At 41.8% G+C, this 26,184-nt stretch overlaps 1 protein-coding gene and 1 long non-coding RNA gene across 3 annotated transcripts; one reads left to right on the forward strand and one right to left on the reverse strand.

Annotated features, from left to right (window-relative positions):
- Window positions 1-576: 576 nt before the first annotated feature.
- Window positions 577-25,884, reverse strand: LOC119724118. Of its 2 annotated transcripts, none has more exons than XR_005270610.1 (5): window positions 25,830-25,884; window positions 7,852-8,073; window positions 4,457-4,611; window positions 2,742-3,107; window positions 577-1,433 (listed from the first exon to the last, which is right to left on the reverse strand). It is a non-coding gene; the product is annotated as an uncharacterized LOC119724118 (long non-coding RNA). The 2 variants fall into 2 exon arrangements; XR_005270611.1 differs by lacking the exon at window positions 25,830-25,884 and adding an exon at window positions 10,233-10,254.
- On the forward strand, window positions 18,782-21,826 carry LOC119724117. The gene has a single exon (XM_038195041.1). It carries the CDS (start codon window positions 19,967-19,969, stop codon window positions 21,470-21,472), a length of 1,506 nt encoding a protein of 501 aa, XP_038050969.1. The 5' UTR covers window positions 18,782-19,966; the 3' UTR covers window positions 21,473-21,826.
- Window positions 25,885-26,184: the final 300 nt, after the last annotated feature.

Here is a 26,184-nt window from a genome sequence, read left to right on the forward strand (position 1 = left end):
TTTTATCAAACTGGGGGAAAGTTAACTTTTTATCACAAATTCAAAACGGTAAGGGCTAATGAAGGGGTTAGCCTTGCATTTTTATCAAAATGGGGGAAAATTAAGTTTTATCACAAATTCAAAACGGTAAGGGGTTAGCCTTGCATTTTATCAAACTGGGGGAAAGTTAACTTTTTATCACAAATTCAAAACGGTAAGGGCTTATGAAGGGGTTAGCCTTGCATTTTTATCAAAATGGGGGAAAATTAAGTTTTATCACAAATTCAAAACGGTAAGGGGTTAGCCTTGCATTTTTATCAAAATGGGGGAAAGTTAACTTTTTATCACAAATTCATAACGGTAAGGGCTAATGAAGGGGTTAGCCTTGCATTTTTATCAAAATGGGGGAAAATTAAGTTTTTATCACAAATTCAAAACGGTAAGGGGTTAGCCTTGCATTTTTATCAAAATGGGAGAAAGTTAAGTTTTTATCACAAATTCAAAACGGCAAGGGGTTAGCCTTGCATTTTTATCAAAATGGGGGAAAGTTACGTTTTTATCACAAAATCAAAACGGTAAGGGGTTAGCCTTGCATTTTTTTTCAAAACAGGGCAAAAATTTTTTTATCACAAATTCAAAGCGGTAGTGGATTAGCCTTTCATTTTTATCAAAAAGGGACAAAAAGAATTATTTATCACATATTCGAACCGGTTCGTGGTTAGCCTTGAATTTTTATCATAAACTGGTCAAAAGTTAACTTTTCATCAGATATTCAAAACTGTAAAGGATTAGCCTCGCATTTTTATCAAAAAGGGGCAAAAACAAACTTAGTTTTTATGGTAGTTTTTATCAAAAAATAGCACGAACGTAAATTTTCATCAAAATTTCAATACGGTAAGGGTTAGCCTTGCATTTTTATAAAAATGGGGAAAGTTAAGTTTTTATCACAAATTCAATACGATAAGGGCTTACCATTTACTTTTTATCAAAACATGTTCAACTTATGCCTGTGCAAATCCGAAGGTAAAAGTGGCGAACAAGACATTGTTTAGACTTACCACTTAGACGACTTGCATGATGTCAGACTTCTTGGGTGTATTGTTTCAAAATGAATGTGTAAATTGCAAGTTTGCATCGACAGGTCTCGCATATTACCAAGAAAAATTACCGCAAATAAATGTTTAACTGGAAAATACAAGACTACCTAGTCGAGCCTTAAGCCGAACTGTTTACAAAATCAGTCACAAGTCATCACAAGTTAACTAAGAGTCATTCAGTCTCAAATCTATTCAACGTGACTGATCTGGTTACATCTCTGCCCAAAACAGCCAAGTCCAGTTCTGCCCTCTGCAAATCTTGGGTGTCGGCAAGCTCACCTTGGCCCCCTCTCCAAGTCTCTTGTCCAGTTTTTCACACTCCTTGTTGACAATGTGATCAACCTCATTCTCATCAATCTGAATGGAAAAAAAGTAACAAAAGTTTCATTTAAAACAACATTTTCTCTGTATCTCTGGTAACTGTGATTTTACAAAACTTGCCACAAATTTGTTTCCATGTGATACTTCAAATGCTTGGCACTGAAAGCTTAGTTCTTTATTTTTCTGCTCCTGTAGTATTGAATAGTTATCTTTGGTTCAAGTTAGGGCACATCTTAAAAGTTGAAATGTTCCAATTCCATAAGCTTCTTTTTGGAGCACTGTGTGTTCCCAATGTGTTCCCAACTGTGGCCTAATTACAGAAGTTATTTCTGCACCAGGCGATTTTGACTTTGACTCAACCATGTGTCCCGTCCGAAATTTCAAGTTAGAATGATTTGCTCTTCTTTTGACATTGACCTTCAATACTTTAAAACATAAATCAAATGGCCATTTGTGCTCGTTTTGTTTTGGCATGGTACAAAAACCTGGCTACACTTTTAAAACAATTTGGAACAGCGACTCAACTTCAAAGTGGCATTTGAAAGGACCATGGCACATCTTGATTTTAGACGTAAATCCACTCATGAGCTAGTATATAATATTTGAGCAGATTCGCTGATTAATTATGCAACACCTCTAGATTTTGACCAATCAGAGGGCACTTTCTATATCAGGCCTTCGGTCATTCACCATTGTCGCATCATATACATGATTAAAAAAAAACCTCCAGACACAACATGGGATACGCTGTGAATTGAGCACACAAAGGCTGTGGTCAGGCACTCTGTGTTATGTTACGCGATACACCCCAAGCTTGTCTAGATTCTATAGATCTAGGCCCGGCCGTTGTTTTAGTATAAAACACTGCATCGGAATCAACCAATCACACTTGTACATGTTGTCAAGATTTCTGAATGAAATTACGTCCTGATTTAACGTTGACTCTGATTGGCTACCGTAGCTCATGGCACAGCACACATTTGCATTCCTAGACGTTTGAATGGAGTTAGGGCTAGAACGGGTGATACTCAGACTACTCATGAGCTGAACCTAATGCAAACTGCTGCAAATCTACAGCAGGTTTGCCTGTCTGAGACATGAGGATAAAATCACGACTGTTGGACAAAAACTCAGTTTTGAGCCGCCATCTACACTTTTAGTGTAAAATTTGTTTGGACAAACATGGTCAGTGATTGGTAATTATCTGTTCAATGGTAATTTCACCTTTGTGAAATGAAAATCTAGTTGGGCTTACTGATTTTTGGGATGGCTTGACTCTTGATCGCCAGTCGGAACCATGTGGATATGAATTGCCAAATAAACACAAGATGTGAGTAAACTTACTTGTTGAGTTCTCTGGGCATGTTTGCCCTTTCCAGCAACTGGCACAGCAATGGTTCCATGTTGCTAGACTCCAGCCCATCAAGCTGGACGTCGATACACAGCAGACTGTTCAAGATCTCCCTCCCTTCCAGAGCCTCAAACTCCGCCCCCTTCCCGAGCCCTCCCATGCCTACAACAAAGAGTAGCCGCCGAAGAAGCGTAAGTAAGCCCAGGAGTCATCATTGATGCATTGGACATCATGGATCGCTATCAGCGGGGCCGTTTTGGTGTCTAGTTGGGTGTCTTGGACGAAACGACTCAGGAGACGTTGGAGGATTTAGTGCGCCCTGCTGGGGAGAGGCTTGCGACGGACTCATGAGAGAAAAGCTGGGGAGAACCAAGAAGGAACACTCGGTGTCAGGTGGCTTGGAATTTATGCTAGCAGTAACTCTGCATTTGGGTTTCTAATAAAGCAGTTTAACCCATTCATAAAGACATGAATGATTTCAAGTGAATCGATCTGGAGCAAAACATTACCTAAACATGGGCACAACAAGCCAATAACCTATAATGAAATTGAGTACAATCAAATCGTCTTTTACTGAATCAAATACGACTCTTCTGAAAAGCTATTTTAACAGGTTTTTAAAAATAATATTAAAGGCGTATAGGATCATTTGCATTTAATCAGATCAGACTGGTTTTTAAACGTGTACATACCGGTACAAACATGTACATGTATACCGTACAAAATTTTCTTTTGCTGTAATTTTCAGATATAGAAGGATTTGGGGGGTAAGTATTTAATAGCAAGTATTTTAACACTGACCTATTTAAAGTTTTGTGTTCATAGATGCTGGGAAAACCAAGAAAAAAATGCTGTTCTTGTCTTGTAGTATGGTTCCTCACCCTACTTCAGACAAAACAGCGTCAGGGAATTGTACCGATAGGGTCAAGGAACCAGACTAGCTGGCTTGCTCGCACTCACGGATGTGTAACCGATTGCAAACAAAATGTGTACTTACTATAATTGGCAAATTGGGGGAGTATTGAAAACAGTCAGGTTTTTCCAACGATGGTCGGCCGACAATCATTGGAAATTGATACAAAAATTCCACTTTTCTGGAAAATGACAGCACACCAGGTGCCATGATTTCATAGGACACTTGAGACTATTATTCACTGAAATTTCATAATTATTTAGTAATTTTGTTTTTTGATGTTTGCAAATGTTGCATACCGCGGTATTAACTTTTACACCCCACAAAATAATTCCGTCTGTCTTGCTGTCATTTAGAAAACCCAGTAATGTAGGGGATTTCAAACGATCAGTCAATCGACTCATTTTTGAAGAAAGAGTTACAAACACACAAATTATGTTTCATGATCAAAAGGTTGAGCACTTTTTTTCTTTTTTTTGGTACTGTTTCCTAGGGGGGAAATGGTATCACTGAGCTGAAACTTCAATAGGTTAGGCATTCAACATTCTTCTTTTGATTTTGAATGGTCTTATTATTTGAAAACGAACAAAAGTCATGAATATCAAATGATCCTATATGCCTTTTAAAATAAAGATCTTCCCTTTTTTTACAATGACCTTTTTATTTTCTAAACGGACTTTCCTACAATGCAGGTGATATTATGCCCATTTGAAGTTTGTAAATTTAACAGAGATACAGCTTGTTAAATTTGTTGGTTATGCGTTCTTGAACGGCTACACAAATGGAATCACTTACTGTCTCGCATTCCCTTGATGATCAACAGGTCATCAGCTTGCCGTAAGGGACGTCAATGACTTCATCAACCCTCAGTCGCTGGACGATGACATGGTCCACCTCGGGGCTGGTCAGATCCTCACAATTCCAGTGAACATTGGCAGAAAAATCATCATCTATGGGAAAAATTACCAAGACAACAATTGTGCAAGAGAACTAGTTCCAAGCAAGATAAATCACATGGGAATGAAGCTGGTAACCGGCATCTGCTAAACAATGAACAAATTCTATTCTTTGCAGCGTTGTAACGAGACACTGAATTTTGTGACTTGAGTCGAGTCGAGTCATTTTAAGGAAGTGACTTGAGTCAAATCCAGTCGAGTGGAGTAACAGTGTGTGGTCGAATCGAGTCAAGTAGAATCTGTGCTCTAGTCAATTTAAAGCCGGCCTCAGGTCGACCTTGCGACTGACAAAGATCAGTCGACGACCGACTTTTCAGGATCAAGCTGTGCCTGAGCAATCACCGGCGGGAAGATTTCAGTCACCAATTTTTTGCGACCTGAGTGTAACTGCGACGATATTAAGACGATCGGAATTAGTCGGGTCTAAAAAAAAATCAACAGTAGCAAGAGAAGAAAAATTTCAACTTCTATGACGACGTTGCGATCGTGTGCGCATCAAGATCATCCTTTCCAATTGTTTAGCCAATTAGCACACTACTCTGGCACTCCGCATGTTCTGCGCAACATCACGTAGTACGCAGCACGCGTGCGTCAATCACCATATAAGGCGATTGTTTACCTACTCACGAGAGGATATTCCATACCATAGCTAGAGGGGTGTTTAGAAAAAAATTAAATAAAACTGTTCAACAAAATCATCGGAAATGTATAATTGTTTGACTTGTGCCGATTTTTTGACTCAAAGCTATTTGTGAATGGGAATACCACAAGTACATTTAAGACCGTATCAGGGGAATGTGCGCTGGTAATGGCTCGAGCCGAGCCAGCCAAACACATATTTACTCCCTTATTGGTAAAGTCTGTCTATGACTGTCTATGCTGTGGAATCGTGGTGGATCGTCGCGTCAAGGTGACATGAGCAATTTTGAGCATGGTATACAAATATTGAGTGGCTCAGCGTGGAATGGGAGGAATATTATCGCAAGGTAAAATCTGGACTTTTCCATTTCACGAGGCGAAGCCGAGTGAACTGGAAAAGTCCAGATTTTACCGAGCGATAATATTCCTCCCATTTCACAATTTAAAGCCACTCAATATTTGTTTTATATAACTGACATATAGATCCTTGTCATTTGATATATTTGAACTTTTTTTGCAATAGAAAACTGAGGGAAAATGTATTTCTCTCTTCCAAATACCCCTTCACGAAAATGATTGAACCCAACGCTGTAGCGCTGGCTCTTCGGAACAATACGCACTACGCGCAACGCTGAACGCGCACACCAGCATGCATTTGCACACAAATACCGCCTCATGATCCTAACTGTTGAATAGTATTTCCCATTCCCCATGGGCGGATAGTACTTTTTGAGCCGCGGCGTGAATGGGAGCAATAACGAATGTCACGTGATGTGAGTTCCACCAATCAAATGACTAGGATATATGTCAGTTATATAATTGCGATTATTTAATCGGGATGCCGCTTGTTCAAGAGAATCACACGATTTCTCAGTTTTGTGATCTGAGTATTATTTTTCTGCTTGATGCTGACGGTTCCGTCATGGCGCAAGCAAATCGCAGGTCGAACCTGAGGCCGGCTTAAGTCAGTGATATTTGAACAACATCTAATAAATTACAGAATGGAAGAAAGAACACAAGGCACCAGTTTGTAATGAAAATCCAAAGACTTAAAAAACGCTGCATGGTACCCAATAGACAGTTTCTGCTGGACGTTTCTACCAAAGATCTGCGTACCAATTAACATGAAGTGAACTACGGTTTCATCTCTGGTTTGGATTCAGGTCTGAAATATTTTTTACGCTTACAAATTGCAACATTTGAAACTGTTTCTGATTATATAGAAAATATAAAACAAAATTTGAAAACATAAATTTAGTTGGAGTTTCATCAAGGGCTTAGGAAATCGCCCGAAGCCGAAGATGAAACCAAGAATTGGGAAAACTCTGGTTCCGGGATAGTAATTTGTGCGCTACATTATAGTACACGAGTTGGGAGTCCATGATAAGGCCAAAAGAAAAAAAATATTCTGCTTCCAATTACATGTCATTCGAAAATAGGGTAGGTACATGTAGGTAGGGATTTTTTTTTGCCAATATTTTTTGGTACGATCATATGGAGGAGTCTGCGTGTAGTCATGGGTTAAAGGCAGAAATTGATAGTTTTTGGTGTTTTTTTGTCATTTTTCCCATAACAAGATTAGGGTAGGGGCTGTCAGAATAGGGTAGATAGGGGGTTTCCCTACAAAAAAAAATTCTGCTTCCGGTTGAAAGCAGAACTTTTTTTTTTGGCCTAAGGCGTATACATGTATTTGTACATGATAAACGGCAACAACTCGACGGTAATGTGAATATAAAACTTTGTAATGTTCGCACAGTGTTAGGACTCAAGTTTTATTAACCTTCGACTCAAGTAAAGTCGAGTCTACTGATGAGAGACTCGAGTCCAGTCGAGTCAATTACCCATTGGGACCTGAGTCGAGTCAATTACATTGTAAATCATTGACTTGAGTCATTACAACTCTGATTCATTGTTCAGCAAAGTTGTGTGCTTCACAGCAACATGAAATATGCTCTTATTGAAGGATTTAGAGGTGAAATGCCCCAAGTACATGTATGACATCACCCCAACTACATTGTATTGTTGGGACCACTGCCATATTTTGGGCTATAGTTGGGACGACTGCCATATTTTGGGCTATACTTTGGACCACTGCCATATTTTGGGCTATAGTTGGGACCACTGCCATAATTTGTAGTTGGGACCACTGCCATAATTTGGGCTACAGTTGGGACCACTGCTATAATCTGGGCTACAGTTGGGACCACTGCCATATTTTGGGCTATAGTTGGGACCACTGCCATATTTTGGGCTATAGTTGGGACCACTGCCATAATTTGGGCTATAGTTGGGACCACTGCCATATTTTGGGCTATAGTTGGGACCACTGCCATATTTTGGGCTATAGTTGGGACCACTACCATAATCTGGGCTACAGTTGGGACCACTGCCATATTTTGGGCTATAGTTGGGACCACTGCCATATTTTGGGCTACAGTTGGGACCACTGCCATATTTTGGGCTATAGTTGGAACCTCTGCCATATTTTGGACTACAGTTGGGACCACTGCCATATTTTGGGCTATAGCTGGAACCTCTGCCATATTTTGGACTACAGTTGGGACCACTGCCATATTTTGGGTATAACAGGCTTACCGATGGTTTGATGGTGCTCAGTTTGTGGATTTTCGTCTTCGTTTTTGCCACCTTGCTCTACTTGTACAAGTTTGCGCTGCATCTGCAGGCACTTCAGCTTTTTCTCCAACTCGCTCATCTTACGGCCCAAGTCCATGCTGCATCGTGACGGCCTTCAGCACCTCTACCAGGCTGAACTCCTCATGCAGGCCCAGGCTGCGGCCAGGGAACTGGCTTTGAAACCTAAAAAGAAAAATTAACATCTATTCCATTAATAAAGTGTCAATTTCATTTTCTTGAGCAACATTTTCAATTTCATAACGTTTATCCAAAAACTTATTACGTAGCTCCGCCAAGGAGGCTATGTTTGCACTGGCGTTAATTGGTTTGTGATTCGGTTGGTTTGTTGGTTTGTTGGTTTGTTGGTTGGTTTGTTGGTTATGGACGGATTTTCATGAAAGTTTTTGCGGGAGTGGTCTTTGGTAAAGTACAAATCGATTGGATTTTGGAAGTGATCCAGATAGTCTACATGTTCATCTGGATGCAGGATTTTTTTTACAGATTTTTTTCACCCATCATGTGGAAAACTTTCAACACATCACCCTGCGTGACCCTCTTCTTGTGCGTGGCACTGACCCGGTGACCCTGTATCCCTTATCACCCACCTAATCTAACCACACAGGTCAATGGACTAGACCATTTTATACAATGGGGGAGTGGAAAGGTAGACCGACACAGGCATACATACACGAACTGTTTGAGTTAAGGATTTGTTTTGGGTCTGCATGTAGGATTTTTTTAAAGGATTCTTCACCATAAATGCGAGTACATGTATTTCTTTCGGGTGAAGGCGGGGAATTGTTTATCCTTGGTCATGTTGGTAGGTTTGCACACTCTGAGTGCTTTGCTTTAAATTGAATAAAAATAAAAATAAGGAGATCCATTTTAGAGTGAGTACAAACAGAAGGAACATTGATAAAATCACCATGTGAGTATACCGGTACATGTCACAATCTAACACAACAATGTTGCGACAAGAATTAAAAATTGGGATTTAAATTGGTGAATTAAATCAACGCGATTTAAATCAGACAACCCTAATAATAGGCATGTAAGGGCTGGGGTGTGATTCAAGTCACTTAACTATTCTAGCAGGCAGAGAATGAAACATATTTGGTACTCAACTGACAGAGAATTGACAAAGGAAACATAGGTGTGCGATATGTGTGTTCAATGCGTAACAGTTTGACAAAGTTAAGTGAATCATTGTGTTAAGATTATGTGGTCCGCACTGGCGCAGCGCTGGCCGGCCACGCCCTTCGACTTCTGCCGGCCCACATAGCTACATGTACACCCAGGTACATGTATCACCCCCTTTGTGACACACTGCGACACCGGTTTTGCCACTAAAAATATGAACCATGTATGTCGGATCAGAAAACCCCAAATTTTCCAGTGCATGGTGCCAGAAGGTGCTAATGACTCCTTGCATATTAAAATTCTGTATTTTTAAAGCAAAAATCAAACAAACTACCATGAATTTGGAGAGTTTTATTTCTTCGTATAAACTTTTTCTTCGACATAATTTACAAGTGTTGTGTTTGGTATTGCTGGAAAGAGCAAGATATTGTCTATAAAATTGACCTAAAGTATAAAGGTTAGGAAATACCAAGAATGATGACGCTTAAGATTGATAATATTCACGATGGCGACGGGCAACATCGGCGGCTAATTGTCATAATTGTTACATGTATGCTCATTTTGATTGTCACTGATTGTGTAATTCTAGTTTGTTTGCACTTTGCACACATTTGCATTATCGAAATGACGTCTGAAAAATGCCTAACTTCTTTTCTATAGCTAGTATAAGAGGGTTCTAAAGCATAAATAAACTACAAAGTCTAAATATGAACATCAAAACTTGACAAAGTTCTATGTTCGGGTACATGTTCCAAGTGTGGCCTATATTTACGGAGGTAGTACAGCAAATTGGCCACATTTGTGGGGCTGGCTATCACGGATGGTGCCGAAAAAAAGTGCTTTTTGTCAGATTGTTAGCCCCATAAATGCGGCTGAAATACTGGACTAACTCTGCACTACATGCATGACATGTGGCCCGGGGGTGGAATGGATGGTCCCATTGCTACAAATTGTAGGGAAGCCGAAAATCAATTCAGAACAAAATTATTTTGTCATTTAAAAATCACCTCACTTATCTGAGCTACAGAAGTGTGATCGCTTGCTTAACCCTCGTACTATTTAAGAGGTCACCAATGGTCAAAATGTTTGTATCTCACCTCCTGGCATACTGTGTACAAACCAATGGGAGTCTGACCAATATGAATAACCAGGCTGACAATGCATGTTTCCATAGGAATAGCAAAAACCGTTGAATTCCGTACCTTCAGAGGACTGACAAATTACGACGGTTTTCCAAAAGCATGGCGTCTGTGCTGTAAGTTCGGCCAGTGATCGGTCTTGATGTGTAACATAAGGAGATTCCTTTTTGTGAGAAACCGTCTAACAACAACCGACAGGTCTTTCGAGAATAAGGGAGCGCAAAGTAAACTCGCAGCCGCTGCACACGTGTGTCTGTCTAGGTTTCGTTCAATAGAGAGCGCGCCACATGTAAATAGTAGTCTCCACGTACAACGCGCATCATGACAAACTCGTTTTCGATCAACTACTCAATAAATACAACTATGTATTACATTGAAATTTCGCGCACTGAGTTTCCACGATGTGTTACATAAGGAGATTGAATATCATGTGAAAACATGAAACAACAAATATAATATATGATCGCAACAATGTAGTGTTTTAAACGCGAAAAATCGACGTTGACTACCATTCGGATTGTATTTGTAGCGCTCATAATAGCTCCATTGTTCGACGGTTTCTTATGAAATTAAATCTCGTAATGTTGAACATTATGACAAATAAGTGTACGAAAATTCAATGTAATACTGCTAATACATCATGTTTTTCTTGAGTTGTTGTCCCCCAAAATGAGTTTGTTGGTGGAGATCGAGACCACTATTTATGTGGTGCGAGACTACGAGGGGTGCAGACCTGTAATTAAAGTGGCCCATCATTGCCTACGCGAGCCAAATCACAATTTGTGTACCCTCAAATATACTTTGCTATTAGAGCAATTATTGTGGGCCATGAACTTGAAAGTTTGTAGAACAGAAGAGCAGAAGCCGTGCACGTGACTGCACGCTTGTATTTCTGGATTTTTTTCTGCTATCAAATTCAAATCCGACTTTAATAATAACAATTAAAGGGAAAAGTCGAAAACTGTTGAAAAAAGGGGGAAAATGAAGACCAGGACAGGAATCGAACCACGAACCTCGATTCAGAAAAGAAAAAAGCTTTTCTGCTGTGAAATTCGAATCTCAATTAAACAATAGGGCCGCCTCACAGTTATAATAAGGGGGAACAATCGAAGAGTGTGCAAAAAAAAAGGAAAAAATGAGGACCAGGAGAGAACTCGAACCACGAACCTTAAGATGAGAACCCTACGCGTTTTGTCATAGTTTCTAACTTTGCGTGCATGACGTCATCATTATAAAATAATTGAAGTCTCCATAAAGTACACACAGGCACATGGAACTGAGATATTTTCTAACTTCATGCAATAATGAATTATTAATAAGTAAATTGATTCCTTTCAGCCAAGCCCGTTACAAGGTTTGTGGTTGAATCAATACATGAAAACCTTCGAATAATGGCGCGGTATCGATTATTGGTACAGTATACCTTAAGCCTGAAGTGATGGACAAAGGATTGACTTCGCAACATCCATACCGCGATAAACAAGTCACAATAAAAAATTGGCCGTTGCACACTTAGGCCCCTATTACTCTCCTGCGGGCCACAACGCGTTTATTCGCCCATGTGTGTAGCGACTGCGCGAGACGGTCAAGGAATTCGCGGAAACGCTTAAAAAGAAGCAACATTAATGTCCTTCAACTGACATGTGACACTTTATGCGAAGCAAGCAATGACTCCTCTTCATCTCTGTGTGGTGTGCCTAAGTGTGCCAAGATTTCTCCCCGATCCAACACCATCATTTCAGAGAATCAGGACTGTTTTCAACATCTAAAGGACCGCACTACGATATCTCGGGTAGCGGTCACTTGAACTGGCGGTGAATTGAACTAACTGAGAGATAAGTCCGTTGTTAATTAAACACTGCACACTAATCGCTGTTCTTTGTTTTCGCCACCCATCTTACGCCCGCTCACAATCAACGAGGTTTTAGTTGATGCTGGTAGTTACGAATGATAATTGTTGTGTTCGTACGTCAATAACACCCGATTAAGGAGAGACTGAGATTAGGGATACTTTTCTGGTTGCTTCGTATTGTATTCACGTTCCATGTCATGCCATAACACACTAGAGTACACCCATTCTGGAATTTGTATCCTTGTGGAGACATTTCTTTGTTCTCGTGTAGTAAAGTTTTCGAGTTTGAAATTGAAGTTTCAAAATGCTCTAATTTTAACCAGAATTAATTTCCTGGGCTGAAATTTGGACTAAATATCCCTTTTCTAAAACTCTTCCATTTGCGACAGATCAACCCACCTTGGAAATTACTAGTTTTTGAGTAAAATCCATATATCTATTTCGTGAAATTCTTGTGGAGACGTATTCATCTATAGAAATGTTCTTGCGGAGACGTATACAATCTTTTGTTCCCTATTGTGTGCATGTCTCCTTAAGGTAGTAAATTCCAGCACACACGTACTAGAATGTACAGACGATTAACAAATGACGTCATACACTGGTTGCACTATAAATAGATCACTGCAGTCTGCATACACTACATCCTCTCCCCCCTTAATATGGAAGCTGTACACACACACAAATATCATTTTCAACCCTATGAAAATGTCCTCGACTGAAAATTCTGTCTATAAAAGCAATGTCACACCTTACACAAAAAAATGCTAATCCTACAAACACTTGTTGCAAGAAAACCAAAGTTCAAAACAAAGAAAATCCTTTTTTCCATAATTAAATCCAAGTCCCTAGACAAGGTACATTGTAGCAATGGCTTTTTTCTCTTCCTGCCCTTAATTTGAATAAACAGAACTTCCCTTAGGATTTCCTTCTTGTTTGCTTGCTTGTTTGTTAGTTTTTTGGGTTTTTTTTACACCCATGACATTCCAATACCGTACAATTTCAACTGCAACCTTTTTTGTTTGTTTCAAAACTACAACTCTAAAAACTTGTTTAAACAACTTGAGTAACAAGATAAACATTAACACAACTGTAACAACTCAAAGTGCAGTACATGCACATTTTAACTCTCATGCCGGCCTCTGCGAACAACAGTTAGGTTATTCCATAGTCTCAATGAGTCTGTCTGGGGTTTGCTGACCCTTGACGAACGACGTAGGGGTTTGGGTGAAGCACTGGAATCTGCGGTTACGGTCGGTGTCGCCGATTGTGAAGTCTGCTCACCACTTGTGATGTTTGAGGGTGGCGCGTGTGTACGTTCTGTCTGAGGAATTTGCGAGCCAACGACTGGAGCTGTCTCAGCGGTAGGGATAAACACCGGAATGGATGCGAGGTCAGACATATCAGTATCTTGGTGAGCTGAGGTGTGCATCCCATTCCTTGAGTTCTGAGAATGACTGGTTGTGGACCGTTCTGCTCTTCTCATCTGATCCACGTGTCTTTTCCACACTCGACCATCCTGCAAAATTACCACTTAAGACTTTGGGGCTGTGCGCTCTGCGACTGTGGCCAGCCACCAAGTCTCTTTGCAGCGGAAATCCTTAACCAACACATCCTCCCCCGCATAGAACTCGCGGAGTTGGGTCTGTTTGTCGTGGTGCAACTTTTGGTTGCTCTGCATGTTGACCACCTTGCGTTCAACGTCCGGGCGTAGCAAGGACAAACGAGTACGCAGTTCGCGTCCTAGGAACAAACTCGCAGGAGTACGACCGGTTGTTGCATGTGTCGTAGTGCGATATGTCAACAGGAAACTGTCGATACGTTGTTGCAAACTCCGAACACTCGATTTGCTTGAGCTGAGAGCGCGTTTGAAGGATTGAACCATTCGTTCTGCTGCACCATTACTTGCGGCGTGGTACGGTGCAACTCTTACGTGTTTTATGCCATTCACCTTGAGGAACCATTGGAACTCCTCACTTGTGAATTGCAGTCCATTGTCAAAGACAAGTTGGTAGGGGATGCCATACCTGCTGAATAAGTCTTGCAGCACCGTGATGGTTGCATTCGCGGTGGTGCTACTCATGTGGAAGATCTCTGGCCATTTTGCGTATGCGTCAATGACGATCAGGAAATCGTGACCATTTTTCTGCGCGAAATTGATGTGAATTCTGTGCCACGAAGAGCTAGGCCACACCCATGGCATTAGGGGTGCCACAGCTGGAAGGTGTCTAGTCTGTTGACAGCTAGCACAGAGACGAACAGTCTGTTCGATGTCGCGATCGATGTTAGGCCACCAAACGTAGCTTCGTGCAATTTCTTTCATCCTGACAATTCCTGGATGCGCATCATGTAACTCACCCAGAATGAACTTCTCGTACTTGTAGGGTATCACAACTCTTAATCCCCACAACAAACAGTCCTGTTCCGTGGATAGTTCATGTCTGCGATTGAAGAAAGGTTTGAGGCGTTCGTCCCTTACCTCTGCTGGCCATCCACTTTTAGTGAACTCTAACACGCGCGAAAGCACAGGATCAGTTCTTGTAGCCTGTGAGATCTCCTTACTGGTTACTGGTAGGCTATCGAGGCGTTTGTCTTCGATGTTGTAGATAACGTCTTCATCGTCCTCCTCCATTGTGGGTAATGGGAGACATAAGAGCGCATCCGCGAGCACATTCTGCGAAGATGGAATGAACTGCAAGTTGTAGTCAAATGCGGACAACATTACAGCCCATTGCTGAAGACGTTGTGCTGCAAGGGTTGGAATCGACGTCTTGGGACAAAGGATGCGCTCCAATGGCTTTTGATCAGTCCGTATGGTAAATTTCCTTCTGTAGAGATATGTGCGGAAGCGTTTGAGACCGAACATGATTGCCAGGGCCTCCTTGTCCAGTTACGCGTAGCCCTTCTCATGTTTATTGAGTGAGCGTGAAGCATATGCTATGGGATGTCTGGAGCCGTCAGCGTACACATGCAGCATGACTGCTCCAAGTCCATATGGTGATGCGTCCGTTGCGAGCTCGAGAGGGAGTGCTGGGTCGTAGTGAGCGAGAAGTTTGTCTGAACTGATGGCGTCCTTCACTGCCTCAAATGCCCTGGTACATTCATCCGTCCACTGCCAAGGACAATCCCCGAGCAGTTCGTTTAACGGATGGGCCATGGTCGACAGGTTGGGAAGGAACTGCGCTTGGAAGTTGACCATCCCCAACCATGAGCGAAGCTCTGTGACATTCTGTGGAACTGGAGCGTTGCGTATCGCGTCAACCTTGTCGTCGGTTGGCTGAATCCCTTTTGCAGAAATGCGACGTCCCATGTAGATTACGCTCTCCTGCATGAACCGACACTTTTCGGTCTTCAACCTGAGACCGTATTTCCGGAATCGCTGGAAAACGTTCTTTACGTTGCGGAGATGTTCCTCATCCGTCTTGCCTGTAACAAGCACATCATCCATGATTGCTTATGTGCTGTCCAGACCTGCTAGTACTTGTTCGATGAATCTCTGCCAGATTGCAGGACTCGATGAGATACTGAATGGTAAGCGTGTATACCGATACAGTCCCTTGTGCGTGTTAATCGTGACGTATTCTTGGGATTTGTCGTCGAGCAACATTTGCTGATATGCGCATTTCAAGTCGATTTTGGAGAATTTCTCCCCACCGGCTAGCTTGCTGAATACTTCCTCCGAAGTAGGTATGGGGTACTGATCCGTGTGGATTGATTTGTTTACAGTGTTTTTGTAATCCCCACACAGGCGTACCGTACCATCTGCTTTGGGTACACACACCAGGGGTGTCGCCCACTCGCTGAAATCAACTGGGTAAATGATTGTCTCTTGCTCCATTCTGGCGAGTTCCTTTTCGACTGCGGGGCGAAGAGCCAATGGCACTGTGCGAGCCTTGTGGAAAACTGGAATAGCGTCTTCCTTGACGTGCAGTGTTGCCTTAACTCCACGTACTGTGCCTAACTCTGGCTGAAAAATGTCCTTATATTCACTTTTCAACTCGGCGATTGGGTCAGAATTCACACCGTATTGACCCTGAGAAAACAGATTAGGCCAGTCCAGCTTGAGAACTGTCAACCACTCCCTGCCCAACAAGGGTGGTGCGTACTTGTCTGCATGGACGATGATTAGCGGTAACGTTGCTTTCTGGTCGCCGTACTGAACCTCGACAACCAGTTCGCAATTGGGCACCCGCGTAAGCGTGTACATGTAGGACACGATTCACCGGTTGCATTGGAATGTGAATAGTCTGACTGGCTCATGATTGATGCAGCGGCACCTGTGTCAAGTTCCATTTGTATGGGAATGTTCGCGATCTTGACAGGAACCTTGATAGTTGAAGTACGGCTGTACGTATCGGCTGTCGTGTCTCCTGACGTATCCGCTTTTGAATTATCGGAAGTCATAACCGTAAAAAACCGAGTCGACGAATGTACTGTCATCGCGATATGCGTCATCAGTGGGATCGTAAAGTTCGCGGGGGTTTTCGTCGTCTCCCACATAGCGAACGCGTCCTTTGGGCTTGGTTCGCTGTTGGGGCGTGTATTTCGTGGTTGGTGGTGCAGGGCCTGATTTACTATCAGACTTGCACTCTGACTGCAAATGTCCCACTTTCTTGCACTTGTAGCATGTGGCACTCTTGTATCGGCAATCATCGCGATTGTGATTGTTCAGTCCACAGCAGTCACAATGCTTCCTTGGTTGCGATGACCTTGGCTTTTGCCATTTTTGATTACGCTTGTAGTGAGAAGTCACCCTATTCACTGGTTTAGTCTCCACGGTGCCCATGTCTCTCACATTCTTTGCAGCAGCCTCCTCTGCGAGAGCGAGATCCAGAGTTTGTTGGAAATTGTAGTTGCGAGCGAGCAGCTTCTTTTGGATGCTCTCAGACTGCAGCCCACACGCAAACTCTCCTGCAGTTGATCCCCCGCAAAGTCACAATATACAGCCATTTTCTTCAAATGAGCAACGTATTCACAGATCGATTGTCCTGGCATTTGTCTAGCATTATGAAATCGAAATCTCTCTGCGAATGCCAGTCTCTTGGGTCTGTAGTGTCCCCGTAACAGTTTACACAAATCCTCGAATGACTTTTCCTTGGGTTGTTGCGAAAAAGACAAGTCTTTAAGTGTCTTATATGCCGTGAAACCAATGCTGCTCAACAAAATAGCCTTGCGTTTGACAGCGTTTGCCTCTGTCTCCGCAATGTCCACAGCAATGAAATACTGATCAAGTCTCTCCAAATATGTATCAATATCACCGTCCACTGGGTTAAATTTCTCGAACACAGTTCTCTGAAAAGTCGCCATTATCGTTTATCGTAGAACGTATCGTTACTATGCGTCGTCAACCATGCATGGACCAATGGCGATGTACATGTACGTTGTACTGTACCGCGCATCGTGTGTGCAAAAGTTATCACCGTACGTGTCGAGAAAACTTTGCAAAAAGTTCGTGAAAACTCAGGGTCGTTTCACACAATTTATAGTCCGTAGATAATCCTCTGCGTAACCCGTGTGTTCAAGGTTCATCCTCGTCGCCACTGTTGTGTTCGTACGTCAATAATACCCGATTAAGGAGAGACTGAGATTAGGGATACTTTTCTGGTTGCTTCGTATTGTATTCACGTTCCATGTCATGCCATAACACACTAGAGTACACACGTACTAGAATGTACAGATGATTAACAAATGACGTCATACACTGGTTGCACTATAAATAGATCACTGCAGTCTGCATACACAACATAATAGTTGGATATCTACAAGGTTGCTAGTACATTTGTAGCTGTAAAACGCCGCCATTAACAATTGCTCTCACATGGATGTCAAAAGTACTTTTGAGGTAAGATAAGATACAATTTTTACGAGTTACGAAAGATTCTGTCACGTCAAGTAACATTATCCCATTTTTCTGAAATATGATAATGTTTTAAGTTTGTTCCCCGAAAACTTCGCCGAACTGTATACATTTTCGAACAGTCAAGTTATCCCTTTCCTTTTTTGGGGCAATATTTGGTCTGAACCCTCTCAGTCAGTCGTTGATGTTGTAAAATCAAACGCCACCGGAGACCGAAGGCCCCTTTAAAAAGAATTCCCCGAAATTTCCCACCTGACAAGGAACTAAAAGAAACGACCGGTGTTGTAAATAAACACCCAAACTGATGAATGAGTATCGTGGGGTTGATATTTCCTCGGTTCCCTCTGATAATGTGAGTCAGAGGTCCCAATCGGGCAGAGGTATAACCATGAATTATTGAGAACTGTATTCTATAATGGTGTAGCCTGTGCCGCAAGGTATAATGCGCCGGGAAATGTGTAATATTTGCATCATATCTTGAAATACATGGGAGGAAATTCGCTGTGTAAAAAAAAATTAATAAGTTAAGGCCCCCAAAAAAGTCTCCGGTTTCTGGTATGGAGCTTGCCCAAAAAGTGGTGCGGCAACTCGTTTTTTTTTTTTTTTTTACCTGTTTTTTTTTTTTGCTTCAAATGTCGGCTGATGACTGCAAATGGTGCCCGACTAAACTTAGTGCAAATATTATGGGAGACCAGAGAGGCCACATACATTGTAAAGCTTATTCTCGATCATAACCCCATCTAAAAATACGTTAAAATTGTGCAGCAGCAGGATTCCAGTCAAACCAGTGAGTTTGGTGGTTTTGAGACATCATCTTTCATTGAAAAAAAAAACCTTTTTCATTTTGCCGACGCGCATGGCTACGGCGACGTCCGCGCATACCAGAAACCGAAGACTTTTTTTTTGGCCTTAGCGCGCAAGTCCTAATTTGTGAAATATCTGTATACAGATTTTTATCCGTTAAATTGGGTATAATATCAATTGAGATTTCTGTGGCTTTTCTGAGCATGTGCTGACTTTCGGGAGATACATATGTTTTTAACTTATGTCGCAAAAAAAGATCAAATTTCGGGAAACGACATGTGTATGAGACGTGGAGTGAAAACATTTCTTTTGTTGGTGTTCTGTATGTTGTTTTTCCTGGCTACGGAGTTCACTGTTGGGTGTTGCTGCTCAATAAGTTGTAAGGACATTAATAATAATAGGCACGTGGTTCAGCTATTCTCCCCGCGTTTGGTGTATTTCCATGGGTTCTTGGCGGGAGGTTGGTGGACGGACATCAATAAGTCAGCTAATCGACGGGTTCGTTGCTCGCAAGCGCATAAGCCCATTGTGACACAGGGTTTTCTTCAATGGAAGTTGTACTCCAGGCCCGTTGTCGCGTTCTGCTTCATGTCTTTGCAATTATTTTTTTTGCTCAAGGATACTCGTGGCACGGTGTATCCGTAATGCCAACGAGTGACTGGTTCTTCACATTGAAAAAGGGCCATCAAAGTGAGGAACAGTGTAACTTTTATTTTAGAAACCGCCCACCCGGAAAAATCTTATTGTGTATTAAGAAAGCGAAGGAAGGTTTCTCGTGTTTATTAGGCAACAAATTAATATTAAATGGCACAATTAATGTGTTTGTGTTTCAATTTCTGGGTTGGCTGCTGCCTTTGAAAACACGGATCCCTGTAGCTAAGTGGATTTGTCGATAACAATTACATTGTGTCCATTCGCAGGCGAAACCTTACGACTTGAAGTCAAGTCGGTAATTTGGCCGGGTTTTGGTCGCCCGTGGACAGCTGAATGTCACTCACCGTGCATGGCCGCTGTCAGTGATTGGCAGGTCTGCTACCAATGCGATAGTGTTATCGTCCTTGCGTTGAATTAAAGTGATACTAAGGCTTAAATAATAATAACATTAAACATTTGTTTTGATTGCAGGACACTGACATCATCAGATTATGCAGCAGCATTATCAATGAGATACAAAACTTCACTTAACGGATAAGCAGTGAGTCAGATCAACCAAGGATACTTGTACAGAAGTTGTATTCTTCTATACAAGCTGTTTTCCTTTGACTTGTTAAACGGAAGGTCGTCACCATGACTGGCGGACAGGGCAGCACCGAGCGTCACTACCGTCGGCTGCTGGACAAGCTCAAAGCCCGCTCCAGCCGCATCTTTGTCAAGACCCAGATGCAGAACCGCATGCAGGAGCAGAGACTGAAGAAAGTGGTCAATGTCCTGGAGAAGGATCGGGACCCCTGCATCCGCAAGTCTCATGAGGGGATCTGGCGAGTGTCGTCTAAGGAGTGCCCCATGCCGCGGCTGGCCAAGCCCGAGGGGATGCCATCATACCTGGCCCGTCCCCGCGCCACGACTCTCCCCACCCCAGCTGAACTAGCCACCCTGCTTCCTAAGAAGAGAGTCAGGGGACAACAGCACTATGCATCTCACGCTGAATCGGTGGCCACCAGCAAACCGCCTCCCAGAGAATACACCAAGATGTCCAAGAGAAGACTGTCCTCGATGAGATCAGATCAGGTCCAGATATATCACTATCGGAAGGTGATGGAGGAATTTGAGGAGGCAGTGGAGGTCTTTCCAGAAGGCAATGGGACAGAAGAGCATGCGACTGCTGCGGGTGGCACCGGAGAGAAGATGGAGACACCGACGCAGGGAGACAGGACTGATGGGAAGTGGGCAACACCGGTGACTAGGACAAAGAGCGTTATCAGCGAGGCAAGCAAAGCCCTGGCAGACAATGAGAGTACGGCAGCAGCTGAGGAATCAGTGAGAATTGTCATGAAGAAGCTCGGCATACGTCCTCAATCCAGCCCGATGTCTTACTCCCGAAGACCGCGGCCAAAGAAAAGACGCCCTCAGACGAGTGTCGGTACCTGCGCCACCATTGCCGAGCAACAACTGGACTCCAATAGCAAGGTGCTGCGAACCAACTACCTGGACATGTACAAAGCACAGCTGAAGAACCACGTCCGTCGCATGACTTCAAAAGGTGAAATGCCAGCGCCGTCTATATGCATTGATGACATGTCACCACACCACGGCCACCGTGATGAGCGACCCAAGTCGGGTCTTGACATGAGCGTCCTCTCGCAGGCGTCCACTCCCACCAAGGCCCCTTCGCTGGCCCACAGTAAGTTTTCCTCGCCAGCCTTTTCACCCGAGTCACGTGGGATCAGCAACAATCCTGGTGCCAAGATAGAAAGGCAGTCCACCCTCATGCAACAGACAGCCTCGTCCACATCACGCTCAACACCGAGATGTCAAATGCGCAGGGTCAGCACGCAGATCATGCATGCCACCACCTTCGACACGCTACAAGATGAGGTGCAGAAAATGCAAAGCTACCGCAAGTTCCGGCGGGAGTCTCTGCAGATGGACGATGTCGCCAACCTTCAGGACTTGGAGGACGGAGAACTGTTTGAAGAGATGAAACACTGTCGGTACATCAGGTGGGCCAAAGCAGACGAAGCTTTAATCGAGGAATCCAGTGAGAACGAACCCTTACAACACCAACTTGCGCTTCTGACCCTGAAGTACGTCTCTCAGGGCCAATCAAAGAAAAGTCGGAACGAAAACACATAACCAGACGATTTATACTTCACACAGTTAATTAATTGGCAGTGTTTTAATTGGATTAAAATTTATTGGATTAAACATCAAATGTTTAATATTAAAAGAACACTTCTAGTCTTCTACTACATGTATGTTATGAATTTAGTTAGACACGGTTTTTGTGTAAATATCCATATCTAGCCGAGGTATGTTCCTTTGCTCAGACAATCTACATGTACATGTACACAAAATATCTTTCGATTATTAAAATCAAATAATAATATAAATGAAAGCGATATGTATTTTGTTTTGCAAACAACTAGGCCTATAAAGCCTTTTTATTCGAACTTATTTCAGCAGAATGTGTAGTTTGTGTGGATAGCAAAATTCGTTCAAATACTTTTGACTTACAGTCGTTAAAGGTTGCACATGTGCATGTTTCAAACTGTACAATCTGATCTGCAAATTATTAGTGTCAAGAAAATCATTTAGTTCAAAATACTCAATTCGCAAAATACCCTTAAATCCTTGACTTGCATTGACTTATTGGATTAAACTTTCAGTAGTACCAATGCGATTTCATAGGTTATAACAAATATGGGTAAACTTTTTTTGAGGTGCAGGTCTTACTGCACGTATTGTTTTAATGATTGTGCACTTTCATCTGGAATGTGCCATTTTAGAATCCAAAGACACGTTGTCCACTTGACATGCTTAGAAAGTAAGTTTCACATTCCACAGCCATCTTGAAAACAGCGCCACAATGTGACTTACTAAAGCCAGTCGAGGGGAACAAATTTGTAAAAGAGATACCGGTAGGTCACTGCCACATTGCAATTTCTGCTTGATATACCGACTTTTTAATGCCAATTTTAGAGCCTGCACTGTAACATAAAGACTAACAACTTACACGAGGATGTCAAGACACAAATACGGATCAAAATTTATGTATTCTTGGCCTACAGATTCCACCACACCCCCTTTTTTTGGTAGCCGAAAACTTCTTACTAGTTCTTACTTTTTATTTTATATAATTTTTCCCCAATCCTGGGATTTGTAGAGACGCCTTTTCAAATCCAACTTAAATTTAACAATTTATTTTGACTTCCCATACATGTACCGGTATGTGTGACTGCGAAAACTTGTATTCAGTTTTATTCACGTTTATGTGTGATAGTGTTGGATTCAGCTACATGTACAACACTTATATACTGTACATGTAGGCCATGTATCCCGAGTGACTGGTGATGTTTTTTGCAGTCAGTTCACAAGTAACTGGTTGAAAATTGAATATTTTTTTTAAATGCATCACTACATCAAGTCCAGAACTTTGGTCTGACCAGAGACCCACAACCTGGAAAGTTAAGCGCAAGATGTAAAGGGTAACTCTGGTGACACTATTGGTTTGCAATTATTTTTGGTGCTACTGTAATTGGCGATTTGGTCGCTGTTGGATCCGGTTGAAATAAATAAATAAATAAATAATCTGAGTAGACAATTTGATCAAATTTGAGTGCATTTTACGTTTTGAACTTAAAGGGAAAATACAACATTTGCAAACATCAAAAAAAAAAACTACCAAATCATTTTGAAATACCTTGCTGGACTGTTAGTGAATGACAGTGTAAAGCATCCTGTAAAATCATGGCACCTGGTATACTGTCATTTTCAAAAAAAGTGGAATTTTTGTATCAATTTCCAACGCTGATCGGCCGATCAGCGTTGGAAAAAACTGGCTTTTTTTCAAATACTGGCCCCAATTGACCATCGCACTTGTTTGCAATCGATTACAAACCTATGAACGGTACGAGCCAGCTAGACTGGTTCCCCGACCTTACAATTCCCAAATGTATGTAAACTGCTCTGTTTCTTCTGATATGGAGTCAGGGAACCAGACTACAGGAAAATGATTGTTTTTCTTGGTTTTTATAGCATTTTCGAACCCAAAACCTAAAAAAAGTCAGTGTAACTATATTGGCTATATATTTCCAACCCCCCAATTCCATCCATTTCTGAAAATTACAGTAAAAGCAAATGATGTATATTCCCTTTAAGCCACCTTTGAGAATATGATTGAAAAGTACTAGGCCCTACATGCCTTAGGTGCATGTATATCTAGGCTGATTACAAAGATTACGTGCACAAACAGTAGATTGTCCCTTTTTGACAACTTTTGAGAGCCCTAGTTGGAGAGACGCATTGCGTGAATGTACTGGTACGCGGCCTTTCGTGTAATTATGTCATCATGCCAATGTTTGTGTTGGACATTCCTCACTAAATATTTGCATAATTTATATAACTGTAGCAAAATGCTTCCGTCTTCAAGTTAAATTTATTATCATTGTACTTCCGGTTACACTGGAAGTAAAGGTCAAATGGTATGTGCCCTGGACATGCTGGAACAAAATATTGCCAGTAGCAATGTCTGAAACAACAAAAAACTAGAAATGTGCTTGTGGACAAACACTGAGCTGTTTCGACCGTTTTATTAATGACTGCCGTAAAGGAGTTTCATCCAGGTCGAATGAACATGTACATGTACATGCGTATTCTATACAAAAAGTGTCTATCCTACGTCCCTGACAATGCATGAACATAAAATCTGTCACAGTTAGCCGGAAATCGGCTAAAACGGTCACTGTGGACAGGATTTGACCTCAGCAGCACGTGCGCTGCGCGCGGGCTGACTGACTACGATATGTACAACGTACGGGCATGTACATGTACATTGTGGACTGTGCATGTTTTAAAGCAGAGTTATTGTCAACCTGAAGTTTTAAGCGTGCGCAGGGCATGTCCGAGTTTGCTTATTGCCTCGAAGCTTTGAAATATTTTAGACCTACCCTTACATAGACAATTAAAGTAGAAATTAATATAAAAACTGCCATGGTTGATTTTTCAGGATTTTTTTTAAGGAAAAAGGGTCTTTTCATTATAACTTCCGGTCTGATGACGTCATACACCTTAAACTTCGCACACGTCTTAAGTGGGTCAAGGTCATCATATACACCAATATTTAGGCGATTCCGACAAATTTCGCCACAGACATCTATTCAAAATACATTTTTGAAAATGTTCAACCTGTCGCTAGAGGGCGCTCGAAGATTGCATGACGTCATCGGTAGATGATTTGAAGAATACTATCAGCCAAGAGACTAACACAGTTAAAAGCAAGTTCATATCTATTACCACTTTTAAATAATAAGCCACTTTCGGTTTTGGCCTTTTTCGACCGGAAGCAAGGGTCACGTGATTTTACGCACACTGAATGAAATAAAGTCCTCAACCTACTCTACCACTTGACGGCAACAGAATGCTGCGGACGCGTACGGTTGATTTCTTATGCATTTTTAAATATTAAAAGTGTCACAATTTAATTGCCTATAAATAAACACCGGATGACGTCATCATGACGTCATCATTACACAATGTTGTTTGAATTAGGGTCATTGCTTGGACAAAGATTGGTGTAAAGGAATTACTGGCAAAGTGTCGAAAATGCCCTCTGAAAATTGACATTTTTTTTTAAATTTCTGTGTACAAAGTCTATGGGAAAAATTAAATATTCAAAATTCTATAATAAATCAGGTGATGATGTCAGCATGACGAAAAGTTTCGGCGCACATCTTCAGATGGTGGTCTAAGTGTGTGCCAGGTTTGAAGTCGATCGGATTTGAAAAAAAGCCAAAAGTGACTTGTAGAACGAAAACACGTGTTATCCTATGAGAAAAAAGTCTGAAAAATAAAAGAGAAAAAAAAAAATAACAGAAACAAGAGCTGTTTCGGTGTGTACACCGAAACAGCTAATGAGACTGTTCCATTATAAAGTTACATATATAGCCTAATTAAAAGTTCCATTATAAAGTTATAGCCTAATTAAAAGTAAGCTTGTAATTTGATACCAGGTGATGTCATGATGACATCACATTTTCTTTTACATCTTCGGACCAGGATTCAAATTCCATCTACATGTAGGTTTTATCGTCATCACGTGAACTGTTTGGAAAAGATGTGGTTCGTTTTGATTTTGAGGCTATTCTGTCTGTAATTTAAATTCACCCAACTTTGACCTTCCAGTAGACCCGGAAGTAAAGGTCGAGCGAGTTCACGTAGGAGAAAACCCGTAAAGAATTATTGTCCAGCAAAAAAAAACCCAAAGAATAATTATTACCATTTCAAAAAGGTGATCGGGTCGTACCCGATCAAAAAGTTCCCAAAAACATTCAGTGTGATGAATCCTGCTTTTGACAGATTTTCCACTTTTTTCTGTCTTAGTTTTATTGTGTTGAGCATAAAAATCGGGCAAGAAAGATCTTTTGCTGTTACTCCCTCAACCGTTTTAAAGTACAGTTAGAGCATTTTCTCTTCAAATATGAAAAAGTCTTACTTTGCAGTACTTCGAGTCTGTTCCATCCCTGTGAAGCACCAGCAAGGTAGTGATGTACTTGATGCGGTCCTTCTCCTGGGCCGTATAGTGCTTCTCAAGGGAGCTCTGGTCTGAGTCTGTTCCATCCCTGTGAAGCACCAGCAAGGTAGTGATGTACTTGATGCGGTCCTTCTCCTGGGCCGTATAGTGCTTCTCAAGGGAGCTCTGGTCTGAGTCTGTTCCATCCCTGTGAAGCACCAGCAAGGTAGTGATGTACTTGATGCAGTCCTTCTCCTGGGCTGTATAGTGCTTCTCAAGGGAGCTCTGGTCTGAGTCTGCACCATCCCTGTGAAGCATCAGCAAGGTAGTAATGTAC

The sequence above is a fragment of the Patiria miniata genome, unplaced genomic scaffold, assembly GCF_015706575.1.
Source record: "Patiria miniata isolate m_02_andy unplaced genomic scaffold, ASM1570657v1 HiC_scaffold_18, whole genome shotgun sequence".
In the NCBI taxonomy this organism is placed as follows: domain Eukaryota; kingdom Metazoa; phylum Echinodermata; class Asteroidea; order Valvatida; family Asterinidae; genus Patiria; species Patiria miniata.